This window comes from Ranitomeya variabilis, chromosome 7 (assembly GCF_051348905.1).
Source record: "Ranitomeya variabilis isolate aRanVar5 chromosome 7, aRanVar5.hap1, whole genome shotgun sequence".
Lineage (NCBI taxonomy): Eukaryota > Metazoa > Chordata > Amphibia > Anura > Dendrobatidae > Ranitomeya > Ranitomeya variabilis.
The window spans coordinates 35,809,988-35,837,658 of record NC_135238.1 but is presented as its reverse complement, the minus strand read 5'-3'; the positions used below and the strand labels follow the sequence as shown (position 1 = coordinate 35,837,658).

Genomic DNA, 27,671 nt, shown 5'->3' with positions numbered 1-27,671 from the left:
ATTGTGGTGAGATGAAAGCTACTAGTGGTGTTTGCACTGAGACATAGCTCTGCTGTACTCGCCCCACCACACAGACTGCAGTGAGATGGAAGTATTGCTATTAGTTGTGTTTGTAATGACAGATAGCTCTGCTGTACTCACCCCCCCCACACAGACTGTGGTGATATGAAAGCTACTAGTGGTGTTTGTAATGACACATAGCACTGCTGTACTCACCCCCCCCCCCCACACACACACACACACACACACACAGACTGCGGTGGGTGTAAAGCTATGATATTAGTGGTGTTTGCAATGACACATAGCTCAGCTGTACTCACCCTCCCCTCACACAGACTGTGGTGGGTATAAAGCTGTGCTATTAGTGGTGTTTGCACTGAGACATACTGTAGCTCTGCTGTACTCACCCCCCACACACACAGACTGCGGTGGGTGTAAAACTGTGCTATTAGTGGTGTTTGTAATGACACATAGCTCTGCTGTACTCACCTTCCCCCCACACAGACTGCGGTGGGTGTAAAGCTGTGCTATTAGTGGTGTTTGTAATGACACATAGCTCTGCTGTACTCACCCTCCCCTCACACAGACTGTGGTGGGTATAAAGCTATGATATTAGTGGTGTTTGTAATGACACATAGCTCTGCTGTACTCTACACAGGAATTGCAAAGATCACTGAGAGAGCAGAGCTGTGTGTTATTACATGTCTCATAAACAAAAAGCACCTTCTAAGCATTTATGGGGGGCATTTTCTCCCCCCCCCCCCCCCCCCCATAACACCTCCTGCTTATGATTGGCCATACATGGGGAAAAAGTGCATGCTCCCAGTCAACCAGAGAACAATGTCTGATAACGTTCCCTTTGGCTTAGAATGAATTATAATCAAAACTTTACTAGTTAATATCTTGATGAGAAATGAAAAAAATTAAAGGGACATTTAATTCAGCTCTGCAGCCACTATGCCAATGATGTGGCCTTTGTAAATCCTCTTTTTAATTTTTCACATCGGCCCGTGACCAATATCAGAACACTGGAAACAAAGTCACATCCGACCTATAAAGTAAGAAACTGCGGATTCTGAATTTCTCTATGATATAAGTAAGAACCCGAAAACGAAAGGACGTCCTCGCAGAACCCGGCGTGTCGTTAACACGTCACCAGAGCTTTATAATAACAAGACACGTTTTTCCTTTTGTGGTCTTTCACATTCCGTCACGTGGTGCGGGAGGAAAAAAAAAAAAAAACAGCCAGCTAAAAATGCAACCTGAACTTCTCAAATTGCTTGTAACTTCCGTTACTGCCGCAGGACGGTTAAATCGTAGCATTGAACCTCTGGGATTTTGGGCAGAGCTGCAGAGAACCATGGCAGGGATCTCCGGAGCAAGCTCGGAGTAGAATGTGGGCTCGATCCTCGCCGAGAAGTGCCGCCATACAACGTAAGTGATTAATAACAGTTAACAGTAAGTTTTCTATTCTCACTGTGTAAGTACAAGGAAGGGGGGTATAAAAAGAGAATGTCTATGCTGGCCTTGGCTGGAATTTTAGGAAACAATCAGCAAATCTGCCCCACGTCAGCACGACAGGACACAAACTACCGACTGACTACACAAGGGTGCCGAAACGATGGAGAATCGCCAGAAAAGCTCTAAGGGGCTGTGATAAATGTACTAAAATCATCTGTTCAAGGGGATATTTCGGAATAGGAAAATCTCCATGAATATCCAGTGACGACGGCCAGACGCCCGCTGTCGCCGCAATCCAAAAATTAAATGTCAACACTAGAAATGCAACCGGCCAAATTTACCAAGTATGGCGCTTTATCAATTTTTTTATGGCAGAGTAAACGGTGCTAAAAGAATTAAAAAGTGCACGTCTCTTAAGAAATGTGGCGCACCTTAGGGGGTTCATTTGTCACAAATTGTAAATGCACAATCTAAGTAAAGGCAAAAAAACTATATTAGATATTCTCGAAATTCCGGTACAGATTATCGAAAAATCTGTTGGACCCCTTTCCATCTAAATATTCCCACTTTCAACATCAAGTGGTGAGACAAGTGATAATTTGAGAGCAAACACGCAGTATGTCAAAATTTGTAATTTTTGTGGTGTACATAATTTAATAAACTGCCCCCATTTTTATCTTCTGTTTGCTCGGCTTCGATTTTTGGGGGGACGGCAGCCATGATAGTCCATTGAGGGTAACAGGAGAAAAAAAAAAAAAAAGAGACCCCATTGACGTCAATTTCTGATGCTTTTATATTAAGATTTGTATAACTGGAGGAAAATTGTAAAGGCGTTTTAGACTTTTTCATTGTATTTTTTTGTATACTTTTTATTATATATATCTTTTCCCCCCGAAGCTCAGCAGTAAGGTAGCACTACTACTGACCAGGATCTCGCCCATCAATTTTTATAGAACACTAAAGGCATTCATTCACACTGCAGAAGAGTTGGCCATGCTCAATGTTTTCTGCAGTACTAGCTTGCCTCCTTATGTTTATAGGAGACTTGTGACTCCCCTGCGACAGATGATTTCAGGAGAAATAAGGTGATAAAATCCAAAAGAAAAAAAAAAGAAGAAAAAATAGTGGTCCTCGGGCTCTGCCACGAATTGCTGACAATGGATTGCGTTACTACGATCTTTATTCATACAACGCGTTTCGGAATCAGGTTGACTCCTTCTTCAGGTATAATAAAACAAAGAAAACCTACATGGGGTGGACTTAGGTGATGCAGCGCAAAAAGTGAGGACGACGACATTCACTACCACGAATTGCTGACAATGAATTGCGTTAGTAGGATTTTCAGTCGTGCAACGCGTTTTGGAATCGGGTCGACTCCTTCAGGTACAATAAAACAAAAGAAAACCTACTCCAAGTGGACTTAGGTGAAAAATGACATTTTCCCCTTGGAGGAGGATTCTTCTGTTTTATTATAGCTGAAGAAGGAGTCGACTTGATTCCGAAACGCGTTGTAGTAACGCAATCCATTGTGAGCTATTTGAGGCAGTGAATGTCCTCCTCGCTTTTCGCACGGCATCACCTAAGTCCACCGGGTGTAATTTTTTTTGTTTTACCCGAAGAAGTCGATCTGATTCCGAAACGCGTTGTATGAATAAAGATCCTAGCAAAGCAATCCATTGTCAGCAATTTGTGGCAGCGCCTGAGGACCAACGCTCCTTTTTTCCCCTTGGATTTTTGAACGTCTCTTCCCACCTGTGACGGGTCGGCGGCTGGAGATCAGCTTCTCACAGGTTTATGGTTCGCAGAGTTGTGCCTTGTCAAAACCTACTCAGGTGATCCAATCTCTGTATGTGGGAATCGGGATATATTTGGGAGAACACACGGAGCGCCTCTCCCTTTCCTTTTCATCAGGCTTGTCGAATTTCAAAGTTGTTCTCCTGAGAAATAAGCAACAACCAGAGGCGTCTGGGCGCTATCCTCCATCTTCCCTTGCTTTAGTTTCTCGCTCCCCACAGCCTCGCCACGAACCGCAGCTTCCTGGTACAATGCCCTCTTTATACATGGAATGGGTGGAGAATCTAATATATAAAGCTGAATGTGTGTGTGTGTGTATGTATGTATGTATGTATGTATGTCCGGGATTGGCATCTGAACCGTAGCAGCTACAGCCACAAAATTTTGCACAGTCACACGTCTGGACCCCGAGAGCGTCATAGGCTATGTTGTGAGGTGAAATTTTAACCCCGCGCTTTCCAATTCACCAAACAATTTTGCCCCTATCTACATAATGGGGAAAAAGTGAAAGGAAAAGTGTTGGAGGCGTCGCAGCTACAGGCACAAAATTTTGCACAGTCACACGTCTGGACCCTGAGAGCGTCAAAGCTATATTGTGAGGTGAAATTTTAACCCCGCGCTTTCCAAGTCACCAAACAATTTTGCCCCTATCTACATAATGGGGAAAAAATGAAAGGAAAAGTGTTGGAGGCAAATTAACAGCTGCCAGATGTGAACAAGGGGGACTTAAAGAATGACAGCGATGGCACCAAAGAGTATATACTGTACAGTTGCTAAGGTGGGGCCCCAACATGGGATAATCACACCACCACGGGGATATGAACACACACACAAAATGCGCCACACACTACCACGTGCTCGAACACATATACCACCCTCAGTGCACATTTCACCACACATACACCAACCTCGCCACATAAAAGTAGAAACACAAAAGTCGCCGCTCAAAACTCGCCACGCGCAAAACTCTCCACATGCAAAACTCGCCACACGTGCAAAACTCGCCACACGCAAAACTTGCACACGCAGAAAAATTGCCACACGCAGAAAAATTGCCACATGCACAAAAGTTGCAACACATGCAAAAGTTGCCTCACACAAAACTTGCACATACTCAAAAGGCACCACACATAAAACTCGCCACGCGCAAAACTCGCCATGCGCAAAACTTGCTGCACACAACTTGCTACACTAACCTGTCACATGCAACTCGACACACAAAAAGTTGCTACACGCATGTCGCCACACAAAACTCATCTCACAAAAGTCCCTACATGCATGTCGCCACACGCAACTCAACACACACAACTTGACACACGAAACTCGCCCTAAAACACACACAAGTCTGGTATCCTTCAAAAATAAAAATCTGATTAATAAGCAGACAAACTACAAGAGCAACAAATGTACCATATAGGAATCCGGCAGCTGTCAGTCACATGACCAGTCTATTATGTGTATGTGTGAGCTAATATATACTGCCAGGGGGTGGGCTTACTGTTGGCTGGGGATTTATCAGGCTGCCATTTTAGCTTACAAATACTGAGGTAAAAATACTGACCAAATAACGTGTGAACGAGGGCTAATACAGGAGGAGATGGCATACAGCTATATACTATATACAGGAGATGACACACAGGTATATACTATTTACAGGGGAGATGACACACAGGTATATACTATATACAGGAGGAGATGACACACAGATATATACTATATACAGGAGAGATGACACACAGGTATATACTATATAGAGGAGGAGATGACATACAGGTACATACTACATACAGGAGGAGATGACATACAGGTATATACTATATACAGGAGGAGATGACACACAGGTATATACTATATACAGGAGCAGATTACCTACAGGTATATAGTATATACAGGAGGAGATGACACAGGTATATGCTATGTATAGGAGGAGATGACATACAGGTATATACTATATACAGGAGATGACACACAGATATATACTATATATAGGTGAGATGACACACAGGTATATACTATATACAGGAGATTACATACAGGTATATCTAATATATAAAGCTGAATGTGTGTATGTATGTATGTGTGTATGTCCGGGATTGGCATCTGTACCGTCGCAGCTACAGCCACAAAATTTTGCACAGTCACACGTCTGGACCCCGAGAGCGTCATAGGCTATGTTGTGAGGTGAAATTTTAACCCCGCGCGTTCCAATTCACCAAACAATTTTGCTCCTATCTACATAATGGGGAAAAAGTGAAGGGAAAAGTGTTGGAGGAAAATTGACAGCTGCCAGATGTGAACAATGAGGACTTAAAGAATGAGAGCGATGGCGACAAAGAGTATATACCGTACAGTTGCTAAGGTGGGGCCCCGACATGGGATACTCACCACACACGGGGATATGAACACAAACACAAAATGCGCCACACACTACCACGTGCTTGAACACATATACCACCCTCAGCACACATTTCACCACACACACACACCAACCTCGCCACATAAAAGTCGAAACACAAAAGTCACCACTCAAAACTCGCTACATGCAAAACTCGCCATATGCAAAACTAGGCTCACGCAAAACTCGCCACACGTGCAAAACTCACCTCATGGAAAACTCACCTCATGCAAAACTTGCACACACAGAAAAATTGCCACATGTACAAAAGTTGCACCACATGCAAAAGTTGCCTCACACAAAACTTGCACATACTCAAAATGCACCACACATAAAACTCGCCACGCGCAAAACTCGCCATGCACAAATCTTGCTGCACACAACTTGCTACACTAACCTGTCACATGCAACTCAACACACAAAATGTTGCTACACGCATGTCGCCACACAAAACTCATCTCACAAAAGTCGCTACATGCATGTCGCCACACGCAACTCAACACACACAACTTGACACATAAAACTCGCCCTAAAACACACACAAGTCTGGTATTGTCCTTCAAAAATAAAAATCTGATTAATAAGCAAACTACAAGAGCAACAAATGTACCATATAGGAAATACGGCAGCTGTCAGTCACATGACCTGTCTATTATGTGTATGTGTGAGCTAATATATACTGCCAGGGGGGAGGGCTTCCTGTTGGCTGGGGATTTATCAGGCTGCCAATAGCAACCAATCACAGCTCAGCTTCTATTTTGCTACAGTTAATTAACCGGAGCTCTGATTGGTTAATATAGGCAACAAAGACATTCTCAGTATAACAAAGCTAATATATGTTGTGAAATGCTTCTATTTGCTTAGTTTTTGCCTTTTAATAATTACATTTCTATCTATTTGTTTTGTGGTTTTTGTGTGCAGAATAAATTTTTGTTAACACATTCTATTTTGCTAACAGCAGTCATTAACCCGGGCGAAGCCGGGTAGTACAGCTAGTTATAAATATAGATGGAAAAGTGAAAAAAAAAATACTATACTTAAATACCAATAAAAGAAACCATGGACACAACCAGAGACTTATTCGATGCTCCTAACCATTAGAGATGAGCAAATATTTTGTCAGATCTGAGTTTGTTCCGAAGAAAATTCATTTGCAATTTACTGCAGGTTATTCGCGATGTCTGAAATGCACTTTTGACACATTTTACAGGATAAAAGACAAATTCCGTTGCAAAATTGATCGGAATTTTCGATTCATTCCAAAGATGGCGACAATAAAAAGTCCCCTTTTTAAGTGCCCAACAATCCAGAATAAGGCTATGAACAAGTGTGGTGCAAATGCTGCGGATTCTCAGTCTTGATGTTAAGGTGGGAAATCGACAGGACATTCTAGAGCTAGAAAAGTAGATAAAACTAAATCATATAAAAAAAAATCCCCCAAAAAACCCACAGTGAGGACTTTAAATCCTTAGAATGTTAATTTATGCTGATTTTCAAAGCAGAATTTACCCTTTGTCTAGGCGTAGGGCGCAAGTCTGCAGTCACTCTATGTGACTGCAGACTTGTGAATCCTCACACTGCGCACACTTGGCGCTATCAGGATTCTCTGGCGCCAAAAGCAGCGGTCATGTGACTGCAAGTATATAATTCGCATACTTGCGCCACATTCCTACTAGACTTGTCCGGCCTCACTCAATTCACTTGTATTGAGCAAGGCCGGACACGTCTAGTTGGCATGTGACTGCAATGTATGCAAATCACACACCCACGCGCTCCTGGCACTAGCACCTGAGAATTCGTCTGGATAGCATTTGCGGAACTTTCCACGACAATATATTCAGAAAATTCATAACATGTGAACATACCCTTAGTTTGAATCCTTATGCTGCAGATTTGATTGTTCACACGTAGAGTTTTTGCTTTATTTTTTCCCCATCTGTTTATTAGGGTGGAAAAAAATCTCCATTGTTCTACAATACCAATAAATAAATAAGATTTCTAAAATCTCATTCACATGTTGATTGTTTTCATAGTGTTTACTGACCAGCAGTGTATTTTCTTAAAGGGATCCTGTAACCAGGTTTTTGCTATGTAATCTGAGGGCAGCATGATGAAGGGGCAGAGACCCTGATTCCAGCGATGTGTCACTTACTGGGGCTGCTTGTTGTCATCTGATACAATCACAGTTTACTCTGCTGCGGATCTAGCAGCTCTCTGAATGCTGAGCTGTGTATAACCCCGCCCACACCACTGATTGGCCGCTCTATGTACACTGTACATAGGCAGAAAGCTGTCAAACCAGTGGTGGGGGCGGAGTTATACAGAACAGTTTACTAGGAAGCACGAGACCCTTAGTCCTGTAGTGATAATTTCCAGGTGATAAAACACTGATTTTATTGAAACACCAACACACAGCCTAGTAAGCAACATCGCTGGAATCAGGGTCTTCGTCTCCACCTCATGCCGCTGTCAGATTACATAGAAAAACCTGATGACAAATTCCATTTACATGTGGAATATCAATTAATTCAGGGCTATTACTTTTTTTGTTTTTTTCCGCATTGAGATCAATGAAACATAGAAGCAAAAAAAAAAAAAATACATATTTTGGACCATTTTTTTTTTTTTTTACTCAAAGCCATTGTGATCTGAATGGGGAAAATCGTCACTAAAACACTTACAAGAAATTACAAGATGCGTACTCTGAAAAAAAAAAAAAAAAAACCTACGGGCAGGCACATCTTATAATGGAGAAACTCCTTTCTTCGGCGCAGGGAAGGGGCAGGGGAGATTCCCTTTCTTAGGCGAAAGAACGGAATTGCATAATGACAGATATTCATAGAAATGTTAGAAAATCCCTTCTACTTGGCTGCTGCTCATTAGTGACTTCCCTTATACATAAGCTGATGTAAATGGGTGAACAAGCAGTAAGGGCTTAAAACATCGGAGAAAACAAGTCTGTGCTGTGCCAATATGCGAACTGTACGAGGACTGATGATCGCACACCCGTCCGTCCTCCTATTTAGCGACTTTGGCCGATGTAAAAGCCGTATTAGACAATCGATGATTGAAACACGTGGTATCAGGCAAACAGCCGGCGTCAATGCCGCTACATATAGCGGAAATCCTGTCCTTTTTTTCTTACGCTCTTAATCTGCACGTTTTCTGCACAAAATTTGCATTAACAACTATTTGTGATCATTGTGTTTTTGATGCATTTTTTTGTGTGTGTTTTCCCTTTTATTTGAATCACTGTGTTTCTTATACAAAAAAAAGCTTTGATTCTGCATTGAAAAACATTTGTAAAAAATAAATTGTGTATATATATATATATATATATATATATATATATATATATATATATATATAATTATATATAATTTTTTTAATATATACTATACAAAATATATATACATAGTAAAATACAATTACATATATTATAAAATAATATATATATAAAATATACACATGCGTTTTACAGGCTCCCTTTGGAAGGATATAGAGAAAACACCCACTTTAGGGCTCATTCAGACATCAATATTTTCTACGAAAACCAAAAAAAGGACTGACTATCTATCTATCTATCTATCTATCTATCTATCTATCTATCTATCTATCTATCTATCTATCTATCTATCAGAGTGGCATTAGTTATTTTTTGCACATAGAAATAAGAAGGTGGAGAAACTTTTTTTTGTTTTTTCAGTCAGTCGTCTGTGAAAATCAGAGTGCGGTCCCATTATTTTCACGGACCCGTAGACTTGCATTGCCGATTTTGAGAAAACTCTCAGAGATCAAAATCAGACATGTCTCCGATATTTTCCACAGACCACTCAGTCTGAGGAAAACAATCAGACATGTGCGCAGCCCCATAGAATATCATAGGTACGAGTGTTATCCATGAACACGTGTGCTGCGACTGTCGTACAGCTGCGAGACATGCAGCCGAAGGGACAGAACATAGTATTCGAGCACGCCGAAGATTCGGTTACACCCGAGCATGCTGAGGTGACACCTCATCCCAGCTCGTTCCCTCATCGCTAGTTTGGTCGTCTTTGGTCTGATGTATCTGGGGCCTTCAGGGTAAATTCTCATATGACACTTTAGTTAGCGAGTCAATAAGAGTCTTGCAGTAAATGTCTAAAAAAATGGGAACAATTTCTTTCATCTTCTGTCAGAACGTTACATAACCGTCACCTGAAAAACAAACCTTTTTGGAGAACCTTGTCCAGGCCTGAGGTTTCCACAGTTACCTGAGGCACCACGTGGAGTCAGGGCTTTCACCTCCTCCTCAGGTCAACACGTGTCTTATCTGGATGTGTTATCTCAAGTCCAATCCTCCCCAATTCGGTCCATTATGGTCCATCGGAGGAGGAGATTACACTGACTGGTAAACACAGCAGATGGCCAAATGTTCTATCGCAATGACTGATGGCGAGATGATGAGCCATAAAAGAGCGTTTTACCCTCACGCCCCAGCCTGGAATATTTGTGTCTCTGAAATCTACCTGAGCGAAGCGCGAAACGCGTCGGTAAAGCAGATGTTCCTGCGTCCTGAGCTATGGCCATAGCCTACTCCTCTCGGTGTGATGACATCTTGGAAAGCGACATGACGGCTTATCGGTCAACGTTATTGTACATTCAGTGAAATTCCATTTTCTCAGGAATATACCAAAACTAAATGCCAAAAAACAGAACACTTCCTAATGAGGATCTGTCACTTGCCAGAACTATAGTTTTCTCTTTTTTCTTGGTGTAAATGCCACGATTCTCCTGAATCTGGGAATATAATTTTGTTTTTGTTTTGACCCTGCTCCTCACCGTTCCTGAGATATGACCTCTTCTTTCCTGCGTGTAAATCTAGCCTTGTTAGTCAATTGGGCGTGTCCCCGAACTCTTGTCTGTAGGAGCCATCGTGAGGCTCATGCCCATTCTTCCCTGAATATCTTGTCATTCCACTTCGAGCTATTCTGGATGCGGGCCTCAAGAAGATGTCCTCATTAAAGAGTTGATGGTTACGCCCACTTGGCTAAAAGACTAGATTTATATACAGGGCCGTATTTCAGGAACGGAGAGGCATAGGAACAAAATGAAAACTACTCCAGATTCGGGAAAACAGCGGCATTTACACCAGGCAAAATATCTATATGTGAAGTCATACAAACAAGATACAGCTGACCGCACCACCAGGACGTCAGCAAGCCGACACGCCGGACTCAGCAAGCATGGATTTCAGCCGAACGACAGGACTTCGGGTGCTGTTACCAAGAAGATTCAACAATGCAGAGACCTGTTGAAGCGCTCGAGCAGCGCGAAACGGCCGTCGTTTTACCTGCACACTCATCTGTAAATATGCACCCCCGAGCCGTGAAGAATATGCACCAATAAAGTATTACCTGCCGTCAAGACTGGTGAGTGCTGCCGTTTCTTTTCCTGCTTGGATCAAAATATCTATATATTTATAGCAAGTGACATGTTGGTGACCCTCCGTCTATAGACTGTGAGGTGTTTGGGCATCAGGGTCTTAGTCACTTTAATAGGACATGTACATTACTATCTCATTGTAGTCAATAGGACATTTCCGACTACAAACTTGCAGAAAAAAGAAGAAATGGGATCCCTTTGTTAAATTTTAATAATTGGATGTTAGTCTCTAGAGGAGAAAACCTTAACTTGCTGCCCTCCTCCGCTACAGCAAGTTAAAACGGCTTTTGGTGCAGATACCAGTCTACGCTTTCTATCCTTCCATCTAGTCTATCAGTAGGTAGCCAGTCTTCACTAGAATTCTACCAGCACTAGGGGTGCTAGACCTTCCTTTCCCTTACTTCCCAGCATACATTGCTCCTGTCATTGATAACTGACTTGCCTGCCCTAATCTGAAAGCCCACCTGCAATAGGTCTGCCATCCTTGGGTCCTCCTTCCATATAGCCTTTTTCAGTAGGCAGCTAGTCTTTACTAAAATTCTGCCCTAATCTGAAAGTCCACCTGTAGCAGGTATGCCATCCTCCGTCCTCACCTGCTCCTGCGACCCTCCTCACTCTTTCAACTGCTCAGACACCATGATGCTGCTGTCTGCCTCCTGTCCTATCGCCTTACTACTCGCCTAAGGCTACTTTCACATTAGCGTCGTTTGACGCACGTCACAATGCGTCGTTTTGGAGAAAAAACGCATCCTGCAAAGTTGCCTGCAGGATGCGTTTTTTCTCCATAGACTTTCATTAGCGACGCATTGCGACGGATGCGTTGTGTTTTGGCGGACCGTCGGCACAAAAAAAACGTTACATGTAACTTTTTTTGTGCGTCGTGTCCGCCATTTCCGACCGCACATGCGCGGCTGGAACTCCGCCCCCTCCTCCCCGGACATTACAGCATCCGCTGCCCCCGTTGTGATTTTATTTCACAGTATGCGTCGGTACGTCGGCCCGACACACTGCGATGGGCCCGTACCGACGCTAGTGTGAAAGTAGCCTTACCGGTACCGCCTCAGCTGTCTGCCTCCTCTCCTGTCGCCTTACCGGTACCGCCTCAGCTGTCCTCCTCCTGTCCTATCGCCTTACCGGTACCGCCTCAGCTGTCCACCTCCTGTCCTATCGCCTTACCGGTACCGCCTCAGCTGTCAGCCTCCTGTCCTATCGCCTTACCGGTACCGCCTCAGCTGTCAGCCTCCTGTCCTATCGCCTTACCGGTACCGCCTCAGCTGTCAGCCTCCTGTCCTATCGCCTTACCGGTACCGCCTCAGCTGTCCTCCTCCTGTCCTATCGCCTTACCGGTACCGCCTCAGCTGTCAGCCTCCTGTCCTATTGCCTTACCGGTACCGCCTCAGCTGTCAGCCTCCTGTCCTATCGCCTTACCGGTACCGCCTCAGCGGTCAGCCTCCTGTCCTATCGCCTTACCGGTACCGCCTCAGCTGTCCTCCTCCTGTCCTATCGCCTTACCGGTACCGCCTCAGCTGTCCGCCTCCTGTCCTATTGCCTTACCGGTACTGCCTCAGCTGTCAGCCTCCTGTCCTATCGCCTTACCGGTACCGCCTCAGCTGTCCTCCTCCTGTCCTATCGCCTTACCGGTACCGCCTCAGCTGTCAGCCTCCTGTCCTATCGCCTTACTGGTACCGCCTCAGCTGTCCACCTCCTGTCCTATCGCCTTACCGGTACCGTCTCAGCTGTCCGCTTCCTGTCCTATCGCCTTACCGGTACCGCCTCAGCTGTCTGCCTCCTGTTCTATCGCCTTACTGGTACAGCCTCAGCTGTCAGCCTCCTGTCCTATCGCCTTACTGGTACCGCCTCAGCTGTCCACCTCCTGTCCTATCGCCTTACCGGTACCGTCTCAGCTGTCCGCCTCCTGTCCTATCGCCTTACCGGTACCGCCTCAGCTGTCAGCCTCCTGTCCTATCGCCTTACTGGTACCGCCTCAGCTGTCCTCCTCCTGTCCTATCGCCTTACTGGTACCGCCTCAGCTGTCCTCCTCCTGTCCTATCGCCTTACCGGTACCGCCTCAGCTGTCCACCTCCTGTCCTATCGCCTTACCGGTACCGTCTCAGCTGTCCGCCTCCTGACCTATCGCCTTACCGGTACCGTCTCAGCTGTCCGCCTCCTGTTCTATCGCCTTACCGGTACCGCCTCAGCTGTCCTCCTCCTGTCCTATCGCCTTACCGGTACCAGCTTAGGCGTTATCAAGATAGTAGGTAAGATAGGTGATAACTTATTTGTCGTGGGGGTTCGACCGCTGGAACCGGCTCCGATCAGCATAACGGGGGACTTTTTTTATGGTAGTGCACCTGCTCTACCGGTGCTGCATTCATTCCCTATGGATCTGACGAGCGTTGCGTTGCGCTTATACCAGCGGTACCACAAGGAATGAACAGAGCAGCAGTCGGGCGTCCAACCTGCCGCCCATCATAGGGATAAAAATTCCTGAATCTTCTGCTCGGTGCAGGTCCCATCGGTCAGACACCCACCGATCGGCAACTTTTCACCAATCCCACAGACAGACTATAAGTTCCTAGAACCGGACGACCCCTTTAATAGAGAAACATCCTAAATTATTACAGCCTCTGGGAAAGTGACGGTGACGCCGTACAGGGGCTTATCTCTGTAGGGTCACTGCCTCGTCTTCTCCAGGCGTCCAGCACTACAATAGAGCTGTCATTAAATCCTCCGCTTCCAATGTTAATGCGATGACTCCGCCGACCCCCGTCAAGGCCGTCAAGCCGCGGCGCACAGGACAACATTACGGCATAATTCTTTATCAATCACATTATCACAAATCCATTTACATCTGGGCTTTATCCTTTATTTCCAATGGCTTGATATCTAATAAAATGGCTATGGGCATAAAAAAATCTAAATATCATAAAAAAAAGTAGAATCAAGATGAGGGACATTATCCGAGCTTTATATCCTGGCTGGGCCTCAACGAGATTGGAACAGAACAGGCAACAGATCAACATTATTTTAAGCAGTGAAAAATCTGTGGAAAATAAGAATATTTGTGGCCATTAAACTTGGGAAAGAAATATTGATCTAATATAATGAACTCCGTCCTTCTGTATAAGAGCGACAGCTGTGCCCGGACGGGTAGAGTGGACATTGTTGCCACCATACACCATGTGCATCCAAACAACAGTGAATCCATATTCTAGAAAGCAATTCCAAGTACCAAGCAAAGACCTGAGCCCCAAAGACATCAGTGTTTTCTGTGTTGCAGATCTTACAGTGCTCAGAATGCGGAGTCATGTATAACCTCGCCCACACCACTGATTGACTGCTTTCTGTGTACTTTGCATATTGACAGAAAGCAGCCAATCAGTGGTGTGGGCGTGGTTATACAGAGTAACTGACTAGGAGGCACAAGACACCTAGTCCTGCAGGGATAATCTCCTGCTGATAAAACACTGATAGAAGTGAAACAGCACAGCCCAGTAAGTGATACATCGCTGGAATCAGGATCTCCGCCCCTACATCATGCTGCTCTCAGACTACATAGTAAAAAAAACTGTTATGACCCCAATGGCGAGGGTCTCAGAGGAACGTGGAAGTCTGCAGAATACAAAAATCCAGCTCATAGGGCAGTGGTAACTGGGTTGACCATATATCTACTCCTAACGCAAACACTAGAAGTAGCCGGGGATCATTCCTACGTTGATTCTAGATGACACGCGCCAGCCGGAGAATCTAGCTACCCCTAGTAGAGGAAAACAAAGACCTTTCTTGCCTCCAGAGAAGGGGACCCCAAAGCTGGATAGAAGCCCCCCACAAATAATGACGGTGAGGTAAGAGGAAATGACAAACACAGAAATGAACCAGGTTTAGCACAGAGAGGCCCGCTTACTGATAGCAGAATAAAGAAAGGTAACTTATATGGTCAACAAAAACCCTATCAAAATCCACACTGGAAATTCAAGAACCCCCGAACCGTCTAACGGTCCGGGGGGAGAACACCAGCCCCCTAGAGCTTCCAGCAAAGGTCGGGATGTAGATATGGAACAAGCTGGACAAAAATACAAAACCAAAACAAATAGCAAAAAGCAAAAGGCAGACTTAGCTGATATAACTGGAACCAGGATCAGTAGACAAGAGCACAGCAGACTAGCTCTGATAACTACGTTGCCAGGCATTGAACTGAAGGTCCAGGGAGCTTATATAGCAACACCCCTAACTAACGACCCAGGTGCGGATAAAAGGAATGACAGAAAAACCAGAGTCAAAAAACTAGTAACCACTAGAGGGAGCAAAAAGCAAATTCACAACAGTACCCCCCCCTTAGTGAGGGGTCACCGAACCCTCACCACGACCACCAGGGCGATCAGGATGAGCGGCATGAAAGGCACGAACTAAATCGGCCGCATGAACATCAGAGGCGACCACCCAGGAATTATCCTCCTGACCATAGCCCTTCCACTTGACCAGGTACTGAAGCCTCCGCCTGGAGAGGCGAGAATCCAAGATCTTCTCCACCACGTACTCCAACTCGCCCTCAACCAACACCGGAGCAGGAGGCTCAGCAGAAGGAACTACAGGCACAATGTACCGCCGCAACAAGGACCTATGAAATACATTGTGAATAGCAAACGACACAGGAAGATCCAGACGAAAAGATACAGGATTAAGGATTTCCAATATCTTGTAAGGCCCAATAAAACGAGGTTTAAATTTGGGAGAGGAGACCTTCATAGGAACAAAGCGGGAAGAAAGCCATACCAAATCCCCAACGCGTAGTCGGGGACCCACACCGCGGCGGCGGTTGGCAAAGCGCTGAGCCTTCTCCTGTGACAACTTCAAGTTGTCCACCACATGATTCCAGATCTGCTGCAACCTATCCACCACAGAATCCACCCCAGGACAGTCAGAAGGCTCCACATGACCCGAAGAAAAGCGAGGATGGAAACCAGAGTTGCAGAAAAAAGGCGAAACCAAGGTGGCGGAACTAGCCCGATTATTAAGGGCAAACTCAGCCAACGGCAAGAATGTCACCCAATCGTCCTGATCAGCAGAGACAAAACGGCCCCTGCCCCAATCTCCGAAGCATCCACCTCAACCTGAAAGGGAAGTGAGACGTCAGGCTGGCACAAAACAGGCGCCGAAGTAAACCGGCGTTTCAACTCCTGGAAAGCCTCCACGGCAGCAGGAGCCCAGTTAGCTACATCGGAGCCCTTCTTGGTCATATCCGTCAAAGGTTTCACAATGGTAGAAAAATTAGCGATAAAACGACGGTAGAAGTTAGCGAAGCCCAAGAACTTCTGAAGACTCTTAACTGACGAGGGCTGAGTCCAATCAAGAATAGCTCGGACCTTGACTGGGTCCATCTCCACAGCAGAAGGGGAAAAAATGAACCCCAAAAAGGGAACCTTCTGTACACCAAAGAGACACTTTGAGCCCTTGACAAACAAAGAATTTTCACGCAAAATTTTAAAGACCAACCTGACCTGCTCCACATGCGAATCCCAATTATCAGAAAAAAACAAAATATCATCCAGATAAACAATCAAAAATTTATCCAGATACTTCCGGAAAATGTCATGCATAAAGGACTGAAAAACTGAAGGCGCATTGGAGAGCCCAAAAGGCATCACCAAGTACTCAAAATGACCTTCGGGCGTATTGAATGCGGTTTTCCATTCATCACCTTGCTTAATGCGCACAAGGTTGTACGCACCACGAAGGTCTATCTTGGTGAACCACTTGGCACCCTTAATCCGGGCAAACAAGTCAGACAACAGCGGTAAAGGATACTGAAATTTGACAGTGATCTTATTTAAAAGCCGATAAAGTAAACCGAGCGCCAGAAAAAACGCATCAAGATCAGCCAATGCCGGATCTCCTGGTGCCAGCGAAAAAGCCCAATCCTGAGGGTCGCCCCGTAAGAACGAAATAACAATTTTTACTTGCTGAGCAGAATCTCCAGATGAACAGGGTCTCAGGGACAAAAACAATTTACAATTATTCACGAAATTCCTAAACTTAAACCTGTCTCCGGAAAACAGTTCAGGAATCGGTATTTTAGGTTCTGACCTAGGATTTCTGATAACATAGTCTTGTATGCCCTGCACACGAGTAGCCAGCTGGTCCACACTTGTAATCAAGGTCTGGACATTCATGTCTGCAGCAAGCATAGCCACTCTGAGGTAAAGGGGAAGAAGAAAAAAAAAAAAAAACTCAGAATCTTCTTTCTTATAATCCCTCTTCTGCAATGCATTAAACATTTAATACTGGCCTGGCAAACTGTTATGACCCCAATGGCGAGGGTCTCAGAGGAACGTGGAAGTCTGCAGAATACAAAAATCCAGCTCATAGGGCAGTGGTAACTGGGTTGACCATATATCTACTCCTAACGCAAACACTAGAAGTAGCCGGGGATCATTCCTACGTTGATTCTAGATGACACGCGCCAGCCGGAGAATCTAGCTACCCCTAGTAGAGGAAAACAAAGACCTTTCTTGCCTCCAGAGAAGGGGACCCCAAAGCTGGATAGAAGCCCCCCACAAATAATGACGGTGAGGTAAGAGGAAATGACAAACACAGAAATGAACCAGGTTTAGCACAGAGAGGCCCGCTTACTGATAGCAGAATAAAGAAAGGTAACTTATATGGTCAACAAAAACCCTATCAAAATCCACACTGGAAATTCAAGAACCCCCGAACCGTCTAACGGTCCGGGGGGAGAACACCAGCCCCCTAGAGCTTCCAGCAAAGGTCGGGATGTAGATATGGAACAAGCTGGACAAAAATACAAAACCAAAACAAATAGCAAAAAGCAAAAGGCAGACTTAGCTGATATAACTGGAACCAGGATCAGTAGACAAGAGCACAGCAGACTAGCTCTGATAACTACGTTGCCAGGCATTGAACTGAAGGTCCAGGGAGCTTATATAGCAACACCCCTAACTAACGACCCAGGTGCGGATAAAAGGAATGACAGAAAAACCAGAGTCAAAAAACTAGTAACCACTAGAGGGAGCAAAAAGCAAATTCACAACAAAAAACTGCTGACAGATTCCCTTTAAGCAAATTAGTCACGTTGTCAGAACCATCAAGTTGTGCCCAAACCAAAGCTTAGCAAGCACAGGTTTACCTATAGCCCCCTAGTATTGGCTTAAAGAGGACCTGTCACTTGCCATAATTATGTTATGTATTTATGTTGTCTAAATGCCGCCGTTCTCCTGAATCCGGCGTTGTTTTTCTCTTGTTCCTGCACCTCTGTGTTCCTGAGATATGACCCTCTTCTTTATGCATGTAACTCTTGTTCTGTTATCCAAGTGGGAGTTGTCCTCAGCCCTCACCCATGAGGATCACGCCCCTTTGGCTACCTACACTAGATTTCCATATAAGGAAGAAGGGATCATATCTCAGGAACGGAAAAGCGTAAGAAAAAAAGAAACACAATGCCGGATTCAGGAGAACGGCGGCATTTAGAAAACATAAATACATAACATACTTATGGCAAGTGACAGGTATAACGAGCATGCCTGGTGCCAGTGCATGGAATTCGTTTCCACTTTAAATATAATGTAATATTAGTGATAAACTGCCAAAAAAGTCGCAATTTAACCAGTTAAATGGAAGCAAAGAACTGTGGCGCCCAGATTCAGTGGTTGAAGAGGTGACGGAAATGTCGTCCTATAGATTTTTCGATTTCTAACAGTTTCTAGTAGAGGGAATTAAATTAAAATGTCAGATGAAACCCACACTAATAAGGAAAAAATCACTGGTAAATGTCAACCGAGAATTGATATCACACCATCCTTGTATAGGCCAAAGACAACAATAATAAGCCAGTCCGGGAAAACAACTGTGTGCAATGCAGGATTTAAAGGGATCCTCAAAAAAGTAACTAATGTTATTTGTGTTGTGCAGGGTTGGAAAAACATGGCTGGTAATGTCCAAAAACAGCGCCAAGTTCCAAAGACGAGATGATACCGAACCTCATAAGTACCGTTTTTACAGCGTTTCACAAGGTTGTATGCACGGAACGGAAGAAAACTAGAAGAAAAAAAAATTAAAGAAATCTTACCGGAGGTTTTTCTGCTTTAAATTCTTCAGAAACCTGTCGAAGAAATAAAGAATTTTGTAAACTCAGGATTCTGGAAAGTCACAATTTTTGCAATTTTAGCATTCCCCAGCCCTGGTAGTCCTTAATATGGGCTCATCATTTACACATCTCTACATTAGGAATTTTTGGAGGTTATATAATGATATTATTAGATGCAGATACTGGCTATTTATCACAGCCATCATCTGCCACATGTAAAGCGCCATGGAATAAATGGCGCTATAATAATAAATAATAATAATAATCTGCCGGGAAAGATACAGGTTCAGTTCCTGAGCCTGCATCCAATACTTGGGCCTGAAGGAATTAATAGGAAGTAATAGTACGTCTGATGGCAGGAAGTGGTTAATCCTTGATGTGATTGAATGGACTCTTTCTATTGTGCTCTGAAATACCGTCAAAGTTTGGTAAACCGGTGGCTGTTTTAGACACCAAATTCTCACGCACATTAGCAGCAATGATCAGACTCTGACCCCATCTTTTGTATTGAAGCATCTAATGAGCGTGTGCAAAGGTCATTATGTAGGATGAGTGCACTTATTGTGATTGGTGCATCCAGTGTTATCAGCTGTGTATACTGAGTTGTAAACTGTCACTGCAATCCTGTCTCTGATGAAAAGGAGTCTGCTGAAAACTCTTTTCATTGTCAGCAGTCACATATGCAAATTTTTCGGAACTAATCTAGTTCAGCTCCACAGTCTTTAATCACTAACCCCTAAGATACGCTATCGCCTATGGGTATGCTCACACAGAGTTTTTTTTACATGGATTTTGGAGCGTGATTCACTTCAAAATCCATATATATAAAAAAAAAAAACTTTACGTAAACCTAGCCAAAGATGATGGTGTTTGTTCAGCCGGGGAGACCTAAGAGTTTCTCTTCAACATGATTAAATAAAATTTGATGTTTTTAACCTTCTCAGGCTAAGTTCACACAAGCATATAAAAAACTGTCCAGGCATGGAAGAGACTACTCCATTTTTTTCAGGTGTACACTCGGTCCCTATGAAAGAAACGGGCATCTGAACAGCCCTTTTGAATCACCCTGGTCCTAGTTCTATGTGATTTTATTTTTTTTTTATACAGACAGCGCCAAGACTGAAAAGTCGGCTTGAAACTAGGCAAAAAAAGTCCCCTATGGTGGATAATACAATCAGAATCATTAGTAGAAACGGTAAGGTAATGCTGATGGCAGCTAACGCATTATTATAACAAGTCCCTGATACCACAGCTTGTGTCCGGTTTTGCAGCTCAGACCTCTTCATTAGCACTGAATGTCATGAAACAGTCCGGGTCTGCTACGCAAAAGCGACCTGACAACCTCTAGTAGACACATCAGAGCTGCAACATAAGGTTTTCAACAGGCATGTTTGCTATATTGTATGTGGGCATGTATATTGTTATTGTTCTTGGTATTACAATAGGATTAATTTGGCTCTTTATTGTTTCCTTACAGGTATATAGTTACGAAAGTCAAAGTGAAGTTGGAAAACCATGAGTCTTCAAAACATGACTGGTCTTTTTTACCCCAGTCAAACTCTGGGGGGCCCTCACATAGACCTAGAAGATATAATTACTTCTCAGAATGTCATCTCAAGGGTCATGCACAGCTACCTTGGTATGCTAGTACCGCTTGGGTTACTGGCTGGCGTCTTCTGCGTGGCCATATTAATCAGGAACAAGGTGAAGCATCAAGCACTGGATAATCTGGACTTACATCTTCTAGCGTTGGTGGTTACAGACATTACAATCGTCTTCTACTCTTTCACGTCAAAGACGAGACCAGACTATCTGGAAATTTCCAATTTGAGTTGTGGTGTCTTGTCATGTTTCTTCAACGCGAGTTATTTCTTCTCTCAGTATCTGCTGATTTTAATGTTCCTCGTCTTTGTCATCCTGGATGACCCTACAACATCTCAAAGCCATCTGAGATACGTCTTTCTCACCTTGATGTTGTCGATAATAACGTCTGTAGTTAACGTGTCACTGTTGGGTACCTATGATAATCTTCAGAATATAACATATTGCCAGCTGGATCCATTAAATGCTAGGCCTGAATACGACTTCACAAAGTTCATTGCTGGATTTGGTGTCCCATCTTTGGTTCTTCTGATTTTCGGCATTTTAATCATTATTCGAGCCAGAGAAGTGGAAATGTCCGAGAAGCTCAGGGCCCACGTGGTCGTTTTCTGTCACATCCCGATTATGTTTATATGTCGACTGTTCTACAACATCATGCTCATCAGGAGGACGGGTTTAAAGATTAATGGATTCTACATGTCTCCGAGAGAGGAGCTGGTGCTGAACATAGCAGAACTGGCAGTATTCAGCGGGAGCTGCATCAGACTTATATTCACGCTTGTCCTACATAAACCATGTTGGGATGGTCTCAAGAAATGTGTACAATTCTTAGTCAATAAGTGTAGAAGAAAGGAAACATCCAACAGTGTAATCTAGCCAGAACTGGTGCTCATGATCATTCCCAACACATGGAGAACTGATGCGTAAAATGTCTACATTATAAGACAAAATATCCATCATAATGGAGATGTGTATAAGCTAGACCTTATTTTTTTATCTAGTAGGGTAGCAAAATAATTATACAGCTATCCTTAAGGGTGTACAAAATTATTGAGGCAGCCAATGAGGATTTTATGGGGCTCCTAGTGGTGGCCCTGCCCCAGTTGGCCTCACACCTGGCTTTAATTGCTTGTAAGGTCGGCTTCACACGTCGGAATTTTACGGCCAATGGACGGTCAATTGACAGATGGGCTGCAGGTCTTTGAACCCGAGTTACTAACCTTCATGCTATTCGTTAATGTAAGGGGACCTAAAGTCAATCCTCACATTTCGTTTTGTACCAGACTGCAAAATGCAAACATGTAAGGCTGGCCTTATAAGCCAATACAACAAGAGATGACCCCTACCTAGGTTGGGGCTTGTTTAGGAGCCATGTTGCATCCTCATGGGCAGCATCAATAATTTTTATACCCGATAAAAAAAAGAGATTCGGTCAACTTGGACTGTGTACCCAGTAGAAGTTCCATAGCATCCTCAGGGGCATCCTCAGGGGTTTTTGTATCAAAAACGTGTGTACACATTAATTCAAGGGATTTAGCCAACCTTGACAGGTCCCCACTAGGAGGCCCATAGGATTCTCAGGGGTTGCCTCAACAAGTCTTACACCCATAGAACAAATGGATTTGGTCAACCTAGACTTGGTACCCGCGACAATCCGCACAGTATCCTCAGGGGTCAACTCAATTCATACACCTATTAAACCATTGGATGTGGTCAACCTTGATGGGTCTCCACTAGAAGCCCCATAGCATTCTCGTGAGCTTCCTCAATAATTTGTACAACCATTAAAACAAAGGACTTGATCAATCTGGACTGGGTCCCCGGTAGGAGCCTCATAGCATCCTAAATGCCTCATGCCTCAATAATTCAAGCACCCATTAAAACAAGGGATTTGGATAATGTGGACCGGGTCCTCACAAGGAGCCCCATAGCATCCTCAGGGGTTGCCTCACAGGTTCTACAAGGTTAGCAAAAATGGGTAAGTGGAATTAATCAACAGATCATGAAAAAAGAAAGAGGAGCAAGCTTTATGGGCTCCTTTCTAAGGTGGGAGATGATTTGTTGGAATTAACCAGCTCGAGAAGGGTATCTCATACTTTAGGCATACTTTCCCATGAGATGCCTGGGGAATGAAAGTAATTCAGCAAATCAACTGGGCATCATAGAAAACTCCCTTAACTTTTATAGAAAAGGGGTGCCCACTCGAAATTTTGCATTGGCTTGACACCAAGCTCCAATACCATAGACCCATTCAGGAGGAATAATGTGGAGTGGCCTGTCATAAAGGGATGTGGCTATGCAACTAGGAATTAAAATAGGATCTAGGTCATGGTCTATGATTTATGTCTTGGCCATAGAGGTTTTGGAATAACATGACATTCTGGCAGGTCTTGTTTGTTTCCATTGCTAATAGTATTATGACTTTTTTTATATCTATGTAATATGTATTCTATTCATTATTGTTCTAGAAGTGTTATTTGCTCTAAGACCATATGTGCCTTATTTAGCAATTTATAAAGCTAAAATAATACAGCTAAAATGCTAATCAGCTGATGTGAAGCCATTTTTATAATCCTGCAGTATTTTACTGCTTCAAATAATCACATACTGCTCTACAGTGTTGTGTACATGCACCGGGGGGTCCGCAGTCCAGTGGAAACACTATTTTCAAGCCTCACTTTCAAGCGTCAGAGCTGTCTCACCAAAACAAAGACCTGATCTGTCGTCTCCCCATATACCGTATTTTTTGGACTGTAAGACGCATTTTTACTTCCCCAAAAGTTGGGATGAAAATGAGGGGGGAGGGTGCTGTCTACTTTTTCCTTGGCTGGTTAACAAAAATAAGGGAACCCTGCACTATTTTTTTGGGAGGGGATCCCACTTTTTTTTGCTAACCATCCAAGGTAAGCAGACTGCTGCGGCCTGGTATTATCAGGCTGGTAAGGTTCATGGATATTGGATCCTTACAAGCCTGAAATACCAGTCCCAGTGTAATACTAAGAAAATCCTGAAAACATGGCCTGTTGGTGGCTCTTGAGGACTAGAGTTGGGAAACACTGATATAGGAGGAGGAGGTGAGCTGTGACATCACCTATTGTGAATGGTGGATCCAGTGTTATCTACTGTATATAGAGGTGTTATCAGTCATTGTACAGGAGGAGGTGAGCTGTGACATCACCTATTGTGAATGGTGGATCCTGTTATCTACTGTATATAGAGGTGTTATCAGTCATTGTACAGGAGGAGGTGGTGAGCTGTGACATCACATATTGTGAATGGTGGATCCTGTGTTATCTACTGTATATAGAGGTGTTATTAGTCATTGTACAGGAGGAGGAGGTGAGCTGTGACATCTATTGTGAATGGTGGATCCTGTGTTATCTACTGTATATAGAGGTGTTATCAGTCATTGTACAGGAGGAGGAGGAGGTGAGCTGTGACATCACCTATTGTGAATGGTGGATCCTGTTATCTACTGTATATAGAGGTGTTATCAGTCATTGTACAGGAGGAGGTGGTGAGCTGTGACATCACATATTGTGAATGGTGGATCCTGTGTTATCTACTGTATATATAGGTGTTATCAGTCATTGTACAGGAGGAGGAGGTGAGCTGTGATATCACCTATTGTGAATGGTGGATCATGTGTTATCTACAGTATATACAGTACAGACCAAAAGTTTGGACACACCTTCGCATTTAAAGATTTTTCTGTATTTTCATGACATTCACACTGAAGGCATCAAAACTATGAATTAACACATGTGGAATTATATACTTAACAAAAAAGTGTGAAACAACTGAAATCATGTCTTATATTCTAGGTTCTTCAAAGTAGCCACCTTTTGCTTTGATGACTGCTTTTGTACACTCTTGGCATTCTCTTGATGAGCTTCAAGAGGTAGTCACCGGGAATGGTCTTCCAACAATCTTGAAGGAGTTCCCAGAGATGCTTAGCACTTGTTGTTCCTTTTGCCTTCACTCTGCGGTCCAGCTCACCCCAAACCAGCTCGATTGGGTTCAGCTCTGGTGACTGGAGGCCAGGTCATCTGGCGCAGCACCCCATCACTCTCTTTCTTGGTCAAACATCCCTTACACAGCCTGGAGGTGTGTTTGGGGTCATTGTCCTGTTGAAAAATAAATGATGGTCCAACTAAACACAAACCGGATGGAATAGCATGCCGCTGCAAGATGCTGTGGTAGCCATGCTGGTTCAGTATGCCTTCAGTTTTGAATAAATCCCCAACAGTGTCACCAGCAAAGCACCCCCACACCATTACACCTCTTCCTCCATGCTTCACGGTGGGAACCAGGCATGTAGAGTCCATCCGTTCACCTTTACTGCGTCGCACAAAGACACGGTGGTTGGAACCAAAGATCTCAAATTTGGACTCATCAGACCAAAGCACAGATTTCCACTGGTCTAATGTGCATTCCTTGTGTTCTTTAGCCCAAACAAGTCTCTTCTGCTTGTTGCCTGTCCTTAGCAGTGGTTTCCTAGCAGCTGTTTTACCATGAAGGCCTGCTGCACAAAGTCTCCTCTTAACAGTTGTTGTAGAGATGTGTCTGCTGCTAGAACTCTGTGTGGCATTGACCTCTAATCTGAGCTGCTGTTCACCTGCGATTTCTGAGGCTGGTGACTCGGATAAACTTACCCTCAGAAGCAGAGGTGACTCTTGGTCTTCCTTTCCTGGGGCGGTCCTCATGTGAGCCAGTTTCTTTGTAGCGCTTGATAGTTTTTGCCACTGCACTTGGGGACACTTTCAAAGTTTTCCCAATTTTTCGGACTGACTGACCTTCATTTCTTAAAGTAATGATGGCCACTCGTTATTCTTTACTTAGCTGCTTTTTTCTTGCCATAATACAAATTCTAACAGTCTATTCAGTAGGACTATCAGCTGTGTATCCACCAGACTTCTGCACAACACAACTGATGGTCCCTACCCCATTTATAAGGCAAGAAATCCCACTTATTAAACCTGACAGGGCACACCTGTGAAGTGAAAACCATTCCCGGTGACTACCTCTTGAAGCTCACCAAGAGAATGCCAAGAGTGTGCAAAGCAGTCATCAAAGCAAAAGGTGGCTACTTTGAAGAACCTAGAATATAAGACATAATTTCAGTTGTTTCACACTTTTCTGTTAAGTATATAATTCCACATGTGTTAATTCATAGTTTTGATGCCTTCAGTGTGAATGTACAATTTTCATAGTCATGAAAATACAGAAGAATCTTTAAATGAGAAGGTGTGTCCAAACTTTTGGTCTGTACTGTAGGTGTTATCAGTCATTATATAGGAGAAGGAGGTGAGCTGCTGTGATATCACCTATTGTGAATGGTGGATCCTGTTATCTACTGTATATAGAGGTGTTATCAGTCATTGTACAGGAGGAGGAGGTGAGCTGTGACATCACCTATTGTGAATGGTGGATCCTGTGTTATCTACTGTATATAGAGGTGTTATCAGTCATTGTACAGGAGGAGGAGGTGAGCTGTGACATCACATATTGTGAATGGTGGATCCTGTGTTATCTACTGTATATAGAGGTGTTATCAGTCATTGTACAGGGGGAGGAGGTGAGCTGTGACATCACCTATTGTGAATGGTGGATCCTGTGTTATCTACTGTATATAGAGGTGTTATCAGTCATTGTACAGGGGGAGGAGGAGGTGAGCAGTGACATCACCCTTTATGAATTGTGGATTTGTGTTACCCATTGTATACACAGGTGATACCTGTTAAAGTAGTCCTGTCTGTGATGATAAAGAGACTATTGAAAAATAATCTATACAGAACAGGAAGTAGGAGTCTAGTAAAAGGCACAGTGGTCAGTGTGAGATTTTTTTTTTATAAAGAGACTGATTTAAAAAAAAAAAAATTAAAATTAAAAAAAAGAAAGAAACCACATCAAACCAGTATAAATAAAAACACATTTAATATAATAGCTGCTATAAACAATAGTCTGAGGACACATTCCCTGTAACTGTGAGTGAGATATGACAAGATGCACAGACAGGCGAGCAGATAGCGCAGCGGTTTCATTAGCTCCTCAGCCTCAGTCGTGATTCATTACCGCGCCGCCGGGCTTATTACGTCATCTATCACACACCCTGCAGATAAGTGCTGGCACCGATCACGGGCGCCAATCTGCTGAAAAAAAGGGGAAGCAGGACGCAAACAATGTATGACACAGGAACATGTAATTAAGAAGCCTGCAATATAAAATGTCACAAGAGGACAGAAGACGACATAGAAAAGACGGGGGGCCGAGAAGACCCAGGAATGTACTAAACACAAAGCCTCTTCTAATTGGTGGCACCGGCTGAAAAATACGTGGCAGAGATATGTGAACACTAATAGTACCGTAATATTATACTGAAGATATATGGGAGGTTTCATTTTAGCACCTTTTGGCGGTATTATTTATCCATTCTATAGCCTTATATGATGGAATTTAATGATAATCCATTAAAGGGGTCGTCCAGTGTTCTTAATCAGTGCTGATAGAATGCAGAGGTGGTCGGTAACCTAAGCAACGAGCCGAAAACAATAAAATTTAAAATTCCTCCATTCTTGAAAACAAAAATCTTGTGATTTGCAAAGTTACTTGTTTTTTACAATTTTACCCATTTATGATATTGAGACAACGCCATTAATAGATGCAGAAACAACCGCAACAACATAAAGGATCTCATGACGCAAAAGATTCTGCATCCAATAAGAAATATGTGAAAGTGGGTCTCATAATTATATTATTATTTGCATATTAATAGAACGCGGCAGGGGGCTAATAAGGACTCGAGTAGATTAGGAGTTTAATGGTGTTTAAAGTGGAACCGTCACTTTAATTTATATTTCATAAATCAAAAACCCACATGAAAATGAGCAATTG

General features: G+C 43.6%; 2 protein-coding genes across 6 annotated transcripts in view; one reads left to right on the top strand and one right to left on the bottom strand.

Annotated features, from left to right (window-relative positions):
* CHLSN (cholesin) overlaps positions 1–27,671 on the bottom strand; it is a 251,728-nt gene that overhangs the window by 146,980 nt on the left and 77,077 nt on the right. For 3 of the 5 annotated variants that reach the window (XM_077274829.1, XM_077274830.1, XM_077274827.1), the window contains one exon: positions 19,158–19,190. The exons of the other annotated variants lie outside the window; for them this stretch is intronic. In XM_077274829.1, the coding sequence (XP_077130944.1) occupies positions 19,158–19,190 (33 nt within the window). The remainder of the gene's footprint in view (positions 1–19,157; positions 19,191–27,671) is intronic. 5 annotated transcript variants of the gene reach the window in all.
* Positions 832–23,348, top strand: LOC143785736 (uncharacterized). Its single transcript, XM_077274826.1, has 2 exons — positions 832–1,434; positions 20,653–23,348. Exon 2 carries the CDS (start codon positions 20,691–20,693, stop codon positions 21,651–21,653), a length of 963 nt encoding a protein of 320 aa, XP_077130941.1. The 5' UTR covers positions 832–1,434; positions 20,653–20,690; the 3' UTR covers positions 21,654–23,348.

Bases quoted from the DNA above. Each gene is read 5' to 3' on its own strand.
- LOC143785736 (XM_077274826.1), top strand. From the start codon at position 20,691: ATGAGTCTTCAAAACATGACTGGTCTTTTTTACCCCAGTCAAACTCTG.